This window comes from Calidris pugnax, unplaced genomic scaffold (genome assembly GCF_001431845.1).
Source record: "Calidris pugnax isolate Ruff unplaced genomic scaffold, ASM143184v1 scaffold435, whole genome shotgun sequence".
Classification (NCBI taxonomy): domain Eukaryota; kingdom Metazoa; phylum Chordata; class Aves; order Charadriiformes; family Scolopacidae; genus Calidris; species Calidris pugnax.
In genome coordinates this window covers 2,952,637-2,970,451 of record NW_015091240.1, presented here as the reverse complement: position 1 = coordinate 2,970,451, position 17,815 = coordinate 2,952,637, and the positions used below count along the sequence as shown (strand labels likewise).

Here is a 17,815-nt window from a genome sequence, read left to right as displayed (position 1 = left end):
AGGGTGTGCTCAGTGTTCTTCACAGGCCTCAAAGTGATAAAGATGAACACAACACTGACAAACAGTTGCTCACTCTTTATTCAGCTTACAGTGTTTAATCTGGTACCTGGTAGATGCATGGGCCATGAAGCTCCCAGAGCCAGACAGAGGTGGATCACTTTCCCCCACTCCAAGGCTGCCTGTGAGTCGCAGTACTCTGCAGCTGTTTACAGTAGGCATCCAACTGTGTGGAACAAACAGGAGGTGGTAGAACGAGCACGAAATTTTCTGAGAGCTGAAACCTTCTCTTCCAGCTCTCAGCTTTGACTTTGGATTCAAAAGTCTGAACACGCAAAGCTGTGTCTTGCTATCCAAAGTATTTCTTTTGCTTTTTAATGTCTCACTCATTTCTGCACATGAGGAAACAAATGAAGTCAAATGGTGTGAGGAGTTCAGGGACATATCCAGGCTACATACCAGTAAAGAAGGGCTGTGACTGAAGGAGGAAGTGAAACCTTCCAGGCACAAAAGAGGTACAGGGCAATGCATATCACAGCTCAGGGCTGGACATAAAGGTGTGATTAAGGGTGGAGAAAGGGATGTAATAACACTGTGATTGATGATGATGGGCTTGGTATAGTGCTTGTTTGGAAGGGGTTAAAGGGAAGATGTTATTTTACTCCATGTGTGAGCTTCCATATTTCATACCATCCACATCCACAGATGACAACAGCACATTTTGTGTTGCTGGCAGCACAGTTGTTTATAATGTGAACTGGCTTCATTAATGAACACCACTGCATGCGGGTTGTCTGGGGACGATGCATTGCTGATGGGGCACCATCTGTCAGAACAGTCAGTAACAAAATGACAAGGGCCATCCACCAAGAGTGGGGGATTTTTAACGGCTAGTGGCATGCTATATTCCATGAAATGACCCACTGGCAGTGGATTTTACAGCAGTAGGGCTTAGATCCCAGAAGCGGATGCTTTTTTTAAGAATTACATTATTTGGTCTCAACAGATGACTGTTCAATGCTACAATAGTAGGAAGACATGGAGGTGGACCATGGAAACAGGTCTCCTATTTAGACACAGATGACTTGTGTAAACATCCAGAGACACAGAGCCATTGCTTCTTTCTTGAGCTGGCAGAGATACTCTTCTAACCAGTGGCCAGAATACACCTATATGTTTTGTGATTTAGTCCTATTTTCCTCTTTCCCAGTAGTAAACAGATGTTTGCTTGCATACAGGGGAATTATGTTATAACTCTGGTTTACGTGTCTGTGTCATGAACTATGGTTCTGGTAACCATGTGAGGTCTTAGCTTGTTCAAGGGCGTATCTTTCCATTGAGATTTGAAACTTGACGACCTTCAACCCTACAAGCTGAGAAAGTATTAAGTGAAAAACACAGACCTTCAGTGACTTAGTTTTGGATAACAGAGGAGAACTCAGCACAAAAACTTACTGACTTCTTGAAATGCTTGTGCTGGCCTCTCCGAGTGTTCTCCATTTGGTCTTCATATATGGCAAAGTTTGTATGCACAAACACCAGCGACCTTAAAACTGGTGACTAAGTTTTGTTAATTCTTCGTTTTCCCTGCTCGTTGTCAACTAAAAGGGTTCATAATTACTTCTTAATTGCTTCTGCTTTTGTGATATCCACACCTCTCAGACTATCTGGTGTTTCATTGAAATGTCAAAAGAGAAGAGGTAGGTTCTGAGCTTAGAATCTCATGAGCTAATTTGTCCCTTGTGCCAGAATCACACAGACTAGGAAGAATTCCATGGGAGCTAGAATCCCTCGGAGATATGCCAGAAATTTTCAGCAGCTCTGCTGTGAAAGTCCAAAAGCTGTTCTAAAATGGGCTTCATTAACTATTCATTTTCTTCTGGTTATTGAAGTGGATAGCTTGCATGAAAGATCAGCTAACATTAGGAAGCAGTGTTCTGTGAAACACTGAAGCATGTTACCAGTGAAACGTATTACAGAGAGCTGCCCCTTTAGCAAAGCACAGGGAGTTTTTCTTCTAAGCTTCGGGGATTCGGACCCAAGATGGTAAAGAAGGGCATTTCTCTATACACTGAGTATAGGGAAGAGAGTTGGGAGTAAGTGGTAATGGACCCTACAAATTAGAATACAAAATGGATTACTGTTCCTCTGAGAGGCTCTGTGGTCTGATTTTAACCTTTTCCCAGATTGTGCTTAGTGTTGAGGTCTTCTAGAAAAGTCTGAGTAATGAGTGCATTGCAATTTGTGCCTTCAGGCATGTTCTATTTTCCCTGGACACAGTAGATGATACCTGGGTTTTCAATTAGATAAAGGGGAGTAGGGTTTACAAGTATGTATGGGGGAAGTCGTCTTAGACCTCAGAAGTCAGGGGAAGATAATGAACTTCAGCACTGTGTAGGCTTGAGCCATAGTTGGAAAGTAAAAGAAAGGTTTTTCAGAGCATTGCTTAAATAAGGGGAGGATGGGTTGGGGGGCTGGGTATCCAGCATTGCTTCAGGTGACTCTCTTGTATAAATGTCCACACTAGTAACTCTGTTTTCTCGCTTTGTTCCTGCCATAGTAAAACAATGTTCAGTAAAAGCCTGGATATCTCTGAAGCCAATCCCAAATTCAACAAAGAAGAAAGGTATAAACACTGACAATATGTTCCTCTCCTCTACCTCACTGCTGAGACCTTAAAGATGCAGTACTTACCTTCTCCATGTGGGGACATGGCTGTTCTCTCTTTAGAGAGAAATAAAGAGGGTGGGATATTTACAGCCCCACACCACATATATTTTTGTACAGTACCATTCATTTGAGGCTACCCCTAATGCAGCCTGTGACTGTACCAACGTTCTCCCCACTAAAATTTCATCCTACTGCTACTCCTGGTTCAGTTCTGCCCTGAGTGAGGATGCCTAGGGTAGGAGATGCATTTGCTAAGACTGCTTTGGGAAAAATTGGAATATAAAACACTAGGAAAGCCCAGAGTGTTTCACTCCCAGCGCTAGAAACAGTGGCACAACTGAGCCAGTGACAGCAATAGTAGGAAACTTTGGAAATTCTGTCTGACAGAGCAAAATATTAAGTGCCTGTAAGGAAGAGACAAGCTCCTTAAGACTACCCTGGCTGCACCAGAGAACACAAGAGGGAAAGATGATCAAAGAGAAGAGTTTTAGGATGGTGATTCTAATCTAGCAGTTCAAGTGACAGATGGTGAAGAGTAACAAAAAGGGTAACTCCCAACTGTGAATAGGGCCATAATGGAAGACATGCAGGACACCAGATTTAGGGAGTCTCAGTGGACTTATGTGGGTCCATGAACAAAAAAAATAAACTTTAAACTTTTGGGAAGGTTGTGAGTGGACATGGTGTTCCTAAAATTTTGGTCTCCGAGGAAGAGAATTTTTCTCTAGTGTTAATAGCTGACATTCCAATGGATGTCCCACTTCATCAAAATGTGATCATTATACATTTGGACAAACACTTAGCTTACCCAAAGGTTAGGAGTGTTCCATACGATTCAAAAAGGGGGAAGCAGTGAGTTCCTTAAAGGAACTTATGGACTTGGCAAACCATTCTTCTTTCCGTTTCCCCTTTTAATAGAAACCTTTCTATTTAAAGATAAATGTGGCCTTTAAGCCTCAGGATATGTGAGGGACAGCCCCTGCTTTGGCCTTTTGCAGACTGAGTCAGTCCTTTGTGGGCAGTATTTCAAGTCCTGAACCCACCACAATGAAGAACATTGTGCATCTGCAGGAGAGAGCCTCACGTGGTGTGTAAAGCACCCTCTTTAAGATGCCAAAATAGGAACAAGCGTTGAACAGCCATGAAGAAGTAGTGGCTGTACAGTCTTTAGTGGCTGGGCTTTCCTGGGCTGTTACCATAGACATGGAAATTTATGTTCCTTTCTCTGATTCTCCCTATATGTGAGTTCTGTTCTTGAACATATGGCACTTCTTGCATTAAAAGCTAGTCTGAAACGACTCTAAAGATGAGCTTTTCCACAGAAATTGCAAGTCAGATCCAGTAAGAGAAGTGCAGAAATTTTATCTGTGGCAGGAGAAGAATCTTTAAGCAGATATTCCCAGCACCATTCGTTGTCCCTCTATCCTTCTCTAGCAGCTGCTACAGCTGTTTTAGGTACAGAGGAAGTGACCCTTCAGTAACCACTGGGGGATTTCATGTTCCCTTTCAAAGGTAATATTTTTCAGAGCACAGAAGGAGAAGGTTAGGGCACTGCATGAGGATCACCTAGGGTCCTTTTCACTGAAGGACCAGTCAAATTTATTGGAGGACCACATTTGCTGTGGTCTTAACTGCCCTCCCACTTCTAAGAGTTAGGATGAGGACCTCAGTGGTGGGAAAACGAGATGGCCTGGATTCTGGATCTGCAAACAGCCACATGAAAGAAAGGGATAGACAGCAAAGAGAACCCCAGCAAAATGGAGCCAGATAATCATGGTGGCCATTAAATTTTTGGCCAGTGTTTAATTATCCAACTTTATGATGTCTTTTTTAAAGGAATACTGCATCTTTAAGGGTCCCTTCCCTCTAGATGCACATGGTTGTCTTAGTAGCTGAGGCCACTGTTCCTTTCTTTTTCTTTTTCTTTCTTTCTGACTTTCTCTTTCACCCCCTCTTTCAGTGCTTCTCTTCTCCTGTATCTGGGTTGCTGCAGCTCCGTAGTTCACTTGCTTCAGTATTGTAGGGAATGCACATGTCTGCGCTTCTGGGTCTATTGTGTCCTGGGATTGTTCATTTTTTTTAAACCTCATTTCCCTCTTCCTTTTTCCTATTGTCAATTTGCTTTCCATTCTCTTTGTTAACCTCTTCAGTGCCTTCCCTGTTGGGAAAATGACTTGAAAGAAAAATTAATCAACCTTCTTGCACCCATTCTATTTACATGTTAATATTCTGCATGTGTGAATATGGGTGTATTTTCTGTATAAATATACAATGGGTGTCAATTTGCTCTTCTCAGTTACATCACTGTAGATAGGTTTGTATGGGTACAATTAAGGACAGCATTTGTCCCCAAATATATACATATATATGTATTTGTATATAAATTATAGAATTAGATCTTACACAAATTTGCACTCCAGGCTGAAATACAAATGGAGTGTCACTCAAACACATGAAAAAGAACTTATTGTAATGCTTCTTTCCACTTCTCTATCAATGCAAAGCACAAGCTTTTTCTTTCTTTTCTAACTGTTTTAATTTTAACTTCTCTCCAAACTGCCTTGTGTTGCCCACCCAGCATTTGCAATGTTGATGTAACCGGAAGCATGGCTAGTTGCACTGAGCAGTAAACTGTGAAATCTACTGGGCATATATTAAATTTGGCATTTCTGTTGGTGACCGTCTTGTGGAGAATGGATTTTCTTCACCCAGCCAGAGGTAGCTCTGGCAGCTTGGGAGCCTGTTATTGAAAATGGAGGAATGAGAGAGAGAAAGAGACAGAGAGGAAAAAAAGCACTACATACAACTTGAAAATAATTTGGCTTAATAACACACCAGATTATTTTTTTTTATTTCTAATCTAATTTCTTTTTTATTGAGTTTGCTTACCTGCACCCCTGAAAACTTAATAACCTGACTATTCTTTTTGATTTTGAATGCTTTGGTTAGTAGTGAAAAATTAAGAATACTGAAGTTTTTGATTGTCACTAGGCTTCAAAGTCATCGTGCCAGAGATTCATTCTGCTTTTAGAGCTGCTGTTTCAGACTCTTTTCAGCACAGCATTGATTTATTCTCCATTCGCATTTGAAAGATTTTCTTTGCAACCTTTAAGACCCAGAGACTGAATTTATTTTAAATGAAAAATGAGATCCTGGAGCACAAGATGGCATCCACAGAGATAAGTGTCGGGTTGCTGAGCTGGTATGTTCTAGCTGATCTGAATTCCTGAATGTGAGACCATCATGACTAATAAGCCAGTAACAAAGCAGATTCACAGCTTGAGCTACAATCTTGTACCCTGGGCTCCCAAGCTGGCTCAGAAATGCATGCTTTAATAACCAATACGTTTCACAGTTCATTCGTGGCAAAAAAAGTACTTCTTTACCAGGCCAGCTTGGGGGACAGAGGGACACTACACTGAGCAAACTGGGGACAAAAAGAAAAATTTCCTTGATAACAGTCTGATATAACTGTGCCTTATGTAAGAGGCAGAAAAGAAATGCAGCATGAAGTATGAACCCCATTGCTCTGCTGACGGCTTTAATTGGGATTTGGCTGGGAATTTTTTTTTTACAGCCTTAGTATGTCCCTCTCCGTATTCCCCAGTGCCAAAGTTGGATGTGTCTGCAATATTGTGAGCAGGACAAAAGTTGTTTTCTGGTAAATGAAACTGTCCCCCTAGTGTTCCTGGTCTCTGAAGATGTAGGCACCGATGGCAATAATTATGACCGTTCAGTTCTCGGAACAGTATTTCACTCTGCTTTTCCTACTCTTCTCTCCACCTGCCTCCACATCCCTCTCTCTTTCTTTCTCTCTCCCTCTCTCTTCATTTTCCCTTTCCGAGGATGGCGAGTGCTGATCCGTTGGGGTAAGCTCTAGTTTTGGATTATTCCTGTTGCGGGACCTGTTGTATCTTGTAGAGAAACTTTTCATTTGCACTTGACAAATATAATATAGGCTGATATACTTCAGTGATTGAGGCTTTACAGCAGGGAGAGAGAGATGTGGGAAGAAGCATTTTTGGTGCTTTTGTGTGTGTTTGTGTGCTTTTATGTTGGAGTCAGACTCCATATAATTTACTTTCGGGTTCTCTTTTGTTCTCTTGTTTGTCTCTACGTTTCAATGTCTGTGGGCACAGAGAACTATCCTCAGACACTGTGCAGGTACCAGGAGACCTTCTGAGAATGAGACCCCCTTCTCTGTTTAGTGCTTTTTGTATCCGTTTGGTAACCTACAGTTAATTTTGATCCTAATTTATCATTTTTTCTTCTTTTTTTTTTTTTTAAGATAAAGCTGAATCCTATCCATGTTATTAAAAAAATGCTGGGTATTCCCTTTCTTTTTAGTGTGTGTTTTCTTAAGAGGTGAACAGATGGCCCTAGAGACAGATACATCTTCAAAGCTCTTTATTTTAAATAAAGAGGGTATAGGTACAACTAGGAATGCAGTCACACTTCAAATTAAAGTTCCATTTATAAATACTTAACAGAAGGAGAATATTTTATTAATAAATGATTTAATAAAAACATTGTAATAGATCACTACAGACTACAGCAAAAGCTTATTGAGAGGGCACGTATTGAGAAAGCTAATTAGCACCACTAACATTTACTTCTCATGTTTATTGCATGCTTTACTATTTATTAATTCTTTCTAAACCATTTATAAATGGAACTTTAGTATAATTGGCCAATTAAGGAAGGTAGTGCTGTTTAACATCACCCTCTGTGTGCACTGAAAGGAAGAAGAGGTGTGTTACCAACAACCTGCAGTCCTTTCGCTGAACTCTTTGTAAGGCTTCGTCTTACAAGCGGTTATTACCATGAGTAGACCTTGACTTAAACTCAAGCATTCCCAGTAAGAGGCGTTATACTTAGTATTATTAGCACGGTTGGGACTGTAAGATAGAGAAGCATCAAAGTTATTCTATTCATATTCCCTAGATCAGGGAGCAAGGTAGCACAGTTTATATCCTTTGGACACCCAAGAGTAATAGCGATAAAATGTCGTAATACACAATGGCTGACTGCTGACCTATTGATATTAATTCAGGTCATTTTCAGGGGTCTCATATGCTGAAATACAGTTTAGAATTTTTAGGGTTTATTTGATTGAGCAAGCAAAGAGAAGTATCAAATTCCACCCAATTTGTAATTGAGGCAAATAAGAGGTTAGCTGGATGTTTTGGGATTGACTTTCAAAACTACACATGGAACCAAACCAATTCAAAATTTTTAAGGCATTTCACCCATGGACACAAGTCTGATGCATTTCTGCACGCTGCATGCATGCTGCAGGCTCCCCTTCTTTGAAGCATGGCTCCAGCTTGACCAGCTACGAGGCTGTATTCAGCACCCTGGTAAAACTGTGCTATGAAAGCAAGTTCTGCTGGGACTGCAACAAGGTACCAAACTGCCTGTAAGAAAAACTTCTGAGATGATCATTCAAAGAAGAAGCAAATGCCAAATCTGACCCAAATGTGTAATGCTGGCTGTGAAGCCTTTACACTCTACTGGTGTGTACTAGCAGATGCACTGTTTAGAGCTCTTCAAAATTAATCTGAGTGAAGGGCTGTATAGAGGTGCTCTGTGCATGTGCTATATGTGTAGTGTGGTTACCAGGGCAGCTGTGCTTTTCCTTCTTGTATCTCTCTCTGCCTACACCTCAGCAGTGTGAGACTTTGGCCCTTTACCTCTTAGCTCTCAAGAAATTCTGCAGTTCTCTGAAACCAGCTGGAAACTGGATTCCAGCTCCTCAGTTTCACCAGTAAGACACCACTGGTCTAACATGAATTGGGCTTCACATGGCTTCCTCTTTAATAGCAGCTGGCTAAAATGAGTGAAAAATTACTTTAAAACAAGGGGCCTTTGATACTTTGAAGTATCAGATAGATTGAATAAGGTATAAAATCATTACATCTACAAACTACAGCCCACACATGCACATTTTGTTTCAGTCCTTGGCTTCTCTTTCATAGCTCAGATGTCTCCAGATTATTGTGAATCTATGAGATGGGAGGAATAGCTTGCAATGGTCTCAGTGCTCCTCTTGCCCTCTACATCTTCTCCCTCCTAAACCTTGCGTCTTAGGCCCCTTAGGTTTGCTTTTGTAATTTCTCCTACCAGGCTTGGCAAAACAACTATGTCACTTTGGAAGAAGTGGAATCTCTTCTTGTGTCTTTAAATCTGGAAGTTGTGTTTGAGGGAATGCTCTTTATCTGAGCAACTACATTACCTTTTTTCTGCTTGTATTTTCAACAACTTTTTGATGGCCTCCATTGAGCTAGTGCCCAAGCATACAGCAATGCAAAACACAGAGCAAAATGAGTCACAGACAAGTTCATAGTTTCCTATATTGTTGCATTTAGTATTAAGTTATTGGAATAATTACAGATTTAATACTTACAATGACATTTAATGCCTGTAGAGACTTCTAGGAGGTTACTCACTAATAGATAGTTCCCACTAAGTAAACTTAGTTCATAGCCATAGAGATAAGATGATGTCGTATTTTTCTCTGCTTCCCACACATAAGATCATCCAGGATCTGCCATACTAATGTGCTGCCTGTAGGGCTTCATACTTTCATTTTCTGGTGAGAGGGATAAAAATGTAAATTCTCTGTTATTTCATTACAGCATAATGCAACGTTTTCATTACTTTCTTTTCGCTCTGTCCCAGTTCTGTCCACCTGACTCTGAGATACAGGAGCAGTACATGTGTAGTTGTTTGTTTAAACCTGAATTCTAGCATTTCCCAGCTAAGATGATCTTGATGGGAGGGACAAATCTGTCATTTTTGCTTGTTAGCATTTTTGTACTGGAGTATAGAACCTGCCACTGTACTGAGATTTTATAGCCAGCTTGGGAACTATGTCCCATTTGTGAAGGTAAATTATGGGAGAGTTGTTAAATTGAAGAAGATGCAAGGAAGATCTCCTCAGTCTGGGTGTCGTATCCCATACCAGCACTCTCTTGTAAAGGGGAGAAGTTTTGAAAATGTACAGCTCTCTTTTCACCCCAGCACTTAAAATTAACCCAGGACTCTTTAAACTCTTTTCCACTGCTCCTCTATACAATGTCCAGTGTGGACAAACTAAAACCTGCTGTAGGGCCTACTTTACTTCTTACATATTTTGCATGTAAATCAGCAGCAGAAATAAAGCTTGTTCAGTAGCAATCATGTGGATACTGAATGCATTTCCAGGAGGATTTCACACTAACTCTCTCTTCTGTCCCCTACCTCAGGCTCCTAGGCTGGATGAAAACACAATACACAACAAGTCTTTTTCAAATATTGCTTCCAATAAGGAACTGGGAGTTGGGAGGTGGGGCCTGCCGTGTTTTTGCCCTCCATGTGTATGATCATTTTTGTAAAAAAATAGGAGGCAATGGGGTTGGGAGGGGAGAATTCAGGACTGTTGGAAACACCTGATTGCAAAGAGGAGATAGCAGATTGGAACTTTAAATCAAGTATCCTGGAATTCAGGTGAGTGTCAGAGAGGACTTTTCCACCACAGTTAAGTGTTGGTGGGAACAGCTCCTAGTGGGAGTTCAACTCCTAAGTAGGTGTTTAACTGCATCTCTGGGCTCCTAAATGTCTTCCACATTTGTCCAAGATAATCTGTAGGTTCCTCTTGTAATTTATGGTTTGGAAGAAGCTTTTCCTGATGACTCATACAAGGAAGATTTTAACTAAATGGCTTCCCATATGCACGACATCTGTGTTGCGCTCAGCTACTTCAGTTATAGGAGAGGCACATAAAATAGCCTTTCAAAAGTGGAGCAGACAGTTCTCCCCTTAAAATTACTTTGCGAAAACTTTGATGAGTGCCCCAGATATTAATGGTACAAATTTAGGTTTAATCTAGTGCAAAAGAATGTCAAGACTGAGCTGCTAGTTTTTGACTGCTGTACCGTGATGGGCAGACTGCAGCAGGGTACAAGGGAAAACCTAAGTGGGGAGTTTCTGCATAGGATGAGTGCCCCACATTTTCATGGTGCAAATTTGGATTTAATCTGGCAAAAAAGCATGCTGAGATTGGATTTCTGGGTTTCACCTACTTAACTGTGACAGACAAACTACAATGAGATACAAAGAAACCATCAGTGAGTAGTTTCTGCAGAGGATACAAATACAGAGAACAGGTCCTGCCATTGTGTTCAGTTGTAGCTTACTCTTTCATCGGAAATATTTCCTCTTTTGCAGTTCACATTTTAGTAGTTCTACAACTCAAATTTATTTATTAATATATGTCTAGATGACCATTTCAAAACCTGATTTTTTTTTTGTTTTATTCTTCTGTAACAGTAAAAGAGAATAAACTGGGACAGTTTATGGTCTAAATTTGTTTTATATTATCTTATGTATAAGCTGAAATTAGCTATCTGACCTATATCAATTTTAAATATATATATGTATACACACACATATAGACACCTATGTATACACATACACACATGCATTCTGTTTTCCAGGCATCTACAGGTTTTCACCTTTTCATGTCTGTTACCTGAAGGCAAGTGATTGCTTTCATGGCTCTTACTATAGGTGAAACATTGGTAGGTTTGCTATATTGACATGTTGCATGATGGTTGTTGAACAACTAGGTTCTTAGGCAAGTCCTCTCCTATAAGATGTTTCAGTCTTCAAGACATGTTTCTTTCTAGATATGAAGGGTAGAAAGCAGCTGCCTCTGGGGCTTACTCATTTACAGTCACACGGAAAGTTTTTTTTTCCTGATGGGCAGCCCTCCTCCTGGAAACTTCTGCTGCTGAAATGTTTGTGCATTTGGCCTGTCTGTCTTTTCAGCATGTTTAGTGCAGCATATCTGTATGTTTTATTATCTGCAGCTGACATTTTTCATAGGTGACCTTTGCTGGAGAGCATAAGAGCATTACAGTATAGGTGACCTTGTCAGCAAATAGAAGGACAGTTTATTCTCCCTTGACTGGCCTCTTTTAAAGGGCACCTGGGCTGTTACCTTGATATTAGTAAAGTCATTAACAATAGAACTCGTTATCCATAGAGAAGATCTGGCTTGTTTAACAGCAGGAAGTCTTTCTGGAGAGCAGAGATGTGAAATGTATCAGTGAGAAGCTGGAAAGGTTTAAGCCAATGTGAGCTTTGATTTCAATGGGAAGTTGTCACATAGGAAATGATTGTGTGGCTGGGTCATGGAGACTTGGTTTTTTTCTTCATATGTGGAAGAATCCCCTACCTTTGTGCCTTGTACACATGGTGCTTTTCCATGTTGCTCGTGACAGAGAACGTCTCATTCTGTGTCCACCAGCACTGTGCAGAAGAGAATCCTTAGCACCAAAATGAATGTCTTGACAATCCTTTTTGAATTCAGCAGTTCAGCTTGCACATATCAGAGGTAGTAGCTTCTGTGTGCTTGATGATCAAAAAGAAGGTAGCAACTCTTCAATGAAAAGGGAATATAGTATCCTCCCTGAGCAACAGCGTTTCTTTGGTTTGAGGGTGGGACAACTGAAAAATGTGACGGCAGTGGAAGGAAAGAGTCATGTGCTTTTCCAGTGACAGCCTCCCTCCTCCTCCTCACTTCATGCCTGTGCCTGTGGTGGCTGGTGTTCAGGGTTATTACTTGTCCAAGTTTTCTGAGGGCCGTTTTTCTTATTGTGTCCATTCAGGTCTCGGTCAATCAGCGGAGCATCATCTGGGCTCTCCACCAGTCCTCTCAGCAGTCCAAGGGTAAGTGGTGCTGCTTCAAGATCTGTTGGTCCAATTCACTCACACATGCTTGATGCTTTTCGACATCTGTTGCTGCAGAGCTGTGGCTCTTAGCTGGGATGTTTTGTTTTTCCTTGGCAGCTTGTAAATTTTCATGGGTGGTGAGGGAAATGTTATTTACAAGTGCAAGCAGAGAATTTCTCATACATGTTCCTGCACTGTTAGCGGGGATCTCACTGTGCCCCTGCCCTTTTTCAGTCTCATGAGCACATGATAACGTTGCTATGACTAAACACTGCCATAGCCAGCTGAAGTCTGTGTACAGCGTGGTTTCAGACCAAATATCAGGAACCATTTCACAGGTACTTTCAATCAGGTCACAGCAGAGCACCAGACCATGCCCGTTACAACCAGCTTGATTCTGTTTGCCTTGGAATAGCTTGTATTAGAAAGTCAGAGAAAATAAATTATACAAATTTGAGGGCTAGGAAATTTAAAAGGAATGTAAGAAGTTGACTAATTAGGATGAGAAAAGACTATACCTATAGATAAGGAACATTCACATGCCCTTAGTCAATATACAGTCAACTAAATACGGATACTTTACTAATCCTGATACTCAGCTGGTACAAAATATGCTTGATAGTACATCTGATGCAAAGTTATTACAGTTTCTAAGTGCAATGACAGAGGCCTCCCTCTCCTTGGTAACTTCTTTAGGGATGAAAGCATCTAAGAGTATTCCTGGTGTCTGACAAGATCAGCTTATCACTTCAGGACTGCAGTCCTTACAAAAGTCTAAGCCTCCGCTGTAGGGCTGTGGCGATCCATGTTACCTAATTGTCTGGCCCAGAGTCTTTGGAGGATTTTTACGTGCTTTTAATGATTTCATGCAAAGATGCCATCCCCCATCGGAAATGGATAGATTCCATGTGTTAGGGCACGGATACACCTATGGATCTATTCCTTAGGTATATGAAGATAACATCAGTATTCAAAGAATTTAAAATAATAATTCCCCAATATCATTGTGTGTAGTTGTTATACATAGAGACACACTGTTGAGTGTAACTTTATAGGCTAATAAAGCTTCCAATTCCTTGCTTGATTGAACTATTTTCTGAAACGCATTCTGGCTTCCTATCAATTGTTACCCATTTTGCAATTGGCATAAATGTTTGTGGTCTCCTCTGCGTCTTTAATATGCCAGGAACCAGTGAAGATCCATTTCCTTGTTTCTGCACCAGGACTCCTGGATGCCAGCGGAACAAAGCAGAGGTCTGAGAACTCTTATGCCACTGCAAAATGTAGTAAAAAAGACCACGGAAGCAGTTTTGTGCGCAAAATAAGCATCCCGTTCAGCAAGCCTAAATCTTGATCTCATTAATTGATCTCTTGGGATCAATTTCTGACATCTCAGAAGGGCTACATCAAAGAATAAGGATGACAAGTTCTGTTCCATAGTTGCTCTATCTTACCATTATTACTTAATAGGCAGTTGATTAAATAGTCTTCAAAGGGATTCAGCATTTTCAACAGATCATAACAATATTAAGGCAGGTCAAATTTGAGGCTTAAAAGGAAATGTTGGAATAAAAATCATATTTTTTTAAACATCCTTACCTGTGCTTCTAACAGCACCTTAGAATATTGAATGAGGACATACTTTAAAAAGCAAATACGCATTTCACTATATGCGCTGCTTAGGTTCAGTTCTATGAGGAATTGAATTTGACAGCAACTGAGATGTCCTAAATCTCACAAGATCTTACTAATGGTGTTCCCCATTGCACCAGCTGAAATATAGACCTAGTCTTGCTCTTTATTTCATTATTAAAAATGTGGTAATTAAGAGTGCCCTTTCAGATTCGTAATGGCTAAAGTGGGAGCTAAATTTGATTTTCTTTCAAATTTGTTTATCAAACCATCATATACATAAGATACAAAAATTGCAAGGAGACATTTACAATCAACAACTTTCATCCATTGGTGTCATTTGCAAATGGCTAATAGCCAGATGATGATAGTGACTTCCATAAATTGACCACTTTCCTCATCTTTTCCCCTTCCTTTCCCATTAGTGATCAGAATTTACCAACATGGCAGACTTTAGTTTAACTTTACGATCCTAATTATAATATGAATGTTTTGATGTAGTGATTTTCTTTTCATTTTGGTTGCCTAACCCTAAGTTCTTTAAAGTAATTACAAAACTTTGATGCAAACAATTTTATGAATTACGTCTTAAGTATATTTCTGCATTTTTTGAATATGGCAACATTGTACTAATCCACCAAACCCAGAAAGTAAGCTCAGTAGTGAGTGTGCTTACCAGGGACTGAGATTTGAAGAATGGTTACATGTACGTGCGATGTCTGGACAGTGCTTGATTACAGCTTTTAGTTATTATAAATGGATAATAATAATAATAATGGTCATAAATAATTTGTAATAAGTAATTATTTATAGAAATTATAATCTGAGTGCAGACCAAAGCTAAATATCTTGAGCAGTGATTTCTCTTTTTATAGTTCTGCCAGTACTTGTAATCTAAGGTTTTAACAGCAATGTTTTGTAAGGACATTCATTTTGTTTTAAATGTGATTTTTTAGCTTGGTGATATCCCTTTAAAAGGCTTCTATCCTCCCAAGTCTGTGTATTGCTGTTTGCTGTTGACATATGAATGGTTTCCCAAAATGCCTCTAATGTGTAAATGTTCTTTTTTGGGCAAAAAAATTCATAATCCCATTTTGATAACTCACTGATGGATTATGAAGTGTGTTACAAAGTTTGTTATCTTTTTCTTTTTAAACTGTGTCTTACAAAACAATGGCTCTCCCCACCCCCTTCATAGAATTGGGACTTAATGGCAAATATTGCTGGGACTTTATGACAGAAATTCCGATTATCAAGCTGTCCTTTGATGAGGGATGTTGCAAGAGAAGCATAAAGTCTGATGGGAAGTATCATCTCTTCCCAGATAAACACATTTGCCATGCCTCTCTGAAGTTCTTGTTGTAGCTGTTTACAAATCAAACACCAACCCGAGTTCATTTTTTTCTCGTGGTGGTGTGTGCTCTGAAGCCTCCAAGAGAATGCTGAGCGGTTTAACCTTCCAGGCCAGGGGAGGAGAGCGGATGCCCATGTGGGATCACTCTCCCTTTTCCCCCTCTTTCCAAAATGAGCGGCTGCAGCTGGGGTGTGCATTAGCCAGAGTCAGGGGTAAAGAGGATGGAAAGAGGTTCTGACTGGTGTGTGCAGTAACCTGTGTGTATCGCCTACCACCCCGTATGTATCACACACCTGTTTTAAGTTTCATCTCTCTGCTGGGTTTGCGTATGGCCACTTGGAGCTGATAGAGGTGGTCCCATTCTTGGCACATCTCAATTTGTCTGTGGCTTGAGTGGTTCTTCTTCCCCTTCCTCACCTCCCTACAGCATCGTGCTTCTCTCACTGCAGGGCAATCAGAACAATCCCAGAGAGATGGCATTTCTCTCTTCTTTTTTCTTGGTTACTTTCTTTCGTTTTGTTTTGTTTTATTATTATTATTTTTTATTTACTTTTCCTTTGTTTTACTTTTCTTTCTGTTGTTTTCCTTTGCTGACACGTGGTTGGTTAATATGATGAAGCCTGTTATGACACTGTTGTTCTTGCTGCTGCCGCTGCTGCTGTTGTTGATTATGCTGTGTTCCCAGCTAACTGCATGTCTTTTTTTTGTTTTTTGTTTGTTTGTTTGTTTTTGTTTCTTTGCAAAATCCCTTCCCCCCCACTACCCCTTCACCTCCATCTCTTGTGTCTCCTTGTGACATGGTGCATCTTTGTGACTCGGATGGATTTTATTCTGACTTTCCTTTCTCTGCTCGCCCGCTCTATGCGTATTTCACTGTTTTTGATGTGCATGGACACTCTGTGTCTGTCTCGTAGCCTATCAGAAAGTTCTTCATCCCCCCTCAGACCTCCGACCTCCCTTTCTCTCCCCGACCCCAAGTCTCCTTGGACCCTGATGCTTGTAGGAACGCCTCCAGGCCTGGACATGTACTCCAACCAAAGCCAGCACTTCAGCCCAACCCAAAGACGCAGACTTTGCCATCCAAGAGCAAATTGGCCGAAAAACCACTCCAGTCTACTAAATCCAACCCACTCCCTACCAGCAATACCAGCGCCCCCTCTTCCCAGAACACTCCTGTGCAGAATGCTCAGGGCCGCTCACCTGCTGCCGGCTTTAACCCACAGCTGGCTGTTCCTAAAGTGCAGACCAACCCTATGTCTCCTGTTAGATTGCTCCCTTCTAGTACTGACCCAAGCACCAAATCTATCCCCATCATACAGGTCACCCCTCACCCCTCTCCAAGGGGAAGTCCCCTCCCTACCCCCAAGGGGACACCTGTCCATACGCCAAAGGAGAGCCCAGCAGGCACACCCAACCCAACACCACCATCCAGCCCCAGCATTGGAGGAATGCCATGGAGGACACGGCTCAACTCTATCAAGAATAGTTTCCTGGGGTCTCCTCGCTTCCATCGCCGGAAATTGCAAGGTGAGTAGTCACCCAGACGTCCAGGGTGCTTCTTACCTGGGCAGACATTCAGCAGCAAGTTGATATCTCTCTGTGGCTCTGCAAATTTCATGTGCTGAGGGCTGAATATTGGTACTGACAATGAGAGTGATAGTGTCAGCCAGCCCTGACTCACGGCACATGGGAGCAGGCTCTGTCATGCCACTGCACCTGCTCTTACAGCATCTCCTAAGCCCTCTTCACACTCTAGCCATACAGCTCTAACTATCCCTGTTGTCGCTTTTAGAACACAAGAAGATACTACCTTCACCTTCTCTATTTGTTTTGTCAGAGGACCTAGAGCTCTGCCTTTTCCCCTATGGCTGTACTTCATTGCCTCTCCATAGCCACAGGCTGAGACTTCTGAAAAAAGATAGCCAGTGGCAATAGGCTGAAATTGTCCTTCTGAAGCACAGCTTGTTTGATCTTGGTTAATGCTTTTTTTAAGTCCTGTGGTACTTGGTGTAAAAATCTCCTTGATACAATCAGTGGTTTCATATCTGCTGGCCTGTTCCAGTTTTCAGACTCTCTAGAGTGTTGAGATGTGCGAAGTTTTCTTCTAAGTCCAGATGGCTTTTTGCACTCAGGCAAAGGGTACCTAATGTCACATGTATTATCCTCAGGTATCATCAGTACCTATCCCAACATCCTGTGGTTTTACAGGGTACTGGATGTGGTCCCATCAGAAAGGAGGATTACAGCCATGGAAGAGTTAGATTTTGAGCTGTCATCATCAGGGACATTGTCTCTGATATGGTCAGAGAACTGCAGAGAATTGCAGCAGTGACTGAGCTGCATCCAACTGGGCTTTGAAGCAATTGTAAAGCAATCAGATGGGCACAGTGTTCGAGTCTGAACCAGAAACCACTGAAGCCAGTGCAAGATTACAGAATGATTTAA

The 17,815-nt window shown here is 41.2% G+C and overlaps 1 protein-coding gene across 14 annotated transcripts in view; it reads left to right on the top strand.

The window, feature by feature from the left end:
* BRSK2 (BR serine/threonine kinase 2) overlaps positions 1-17,815 on the top strand; it is a 325,870-nt gene that overhangs the window by 275,532 nt on the left and 32,523 nt on the right. For 9 of the 14 annotated variants that reach the window (XM_014960001.1, XM_014960010.1, XM_014960004.1 and 6 more), the window contains exons 13-16: positions 2,558-2,623; positions 6,513-6,536; positions 12,321-12,381; positions 16,690-16,897. In XM_014960001.1, the coding sequence (XP_014815487.1) occupies positions 2,558-2,623; positions 6,513-6,536; positions 12,321-12,381; positions 16,690-16,897 (359 nt within the window). The remainder of the gene's footprint in view (positions 1-2,557; positions 2,624-6,512; positions 6,537-12,320; positions 12,382-16,689; positions 16,898-17,815) is intronic. The other 5 variants (XM_014960011.1, XM_014960006.1, XM_014960013.1 and 2 more) reach the window with 2 other exon arrangements.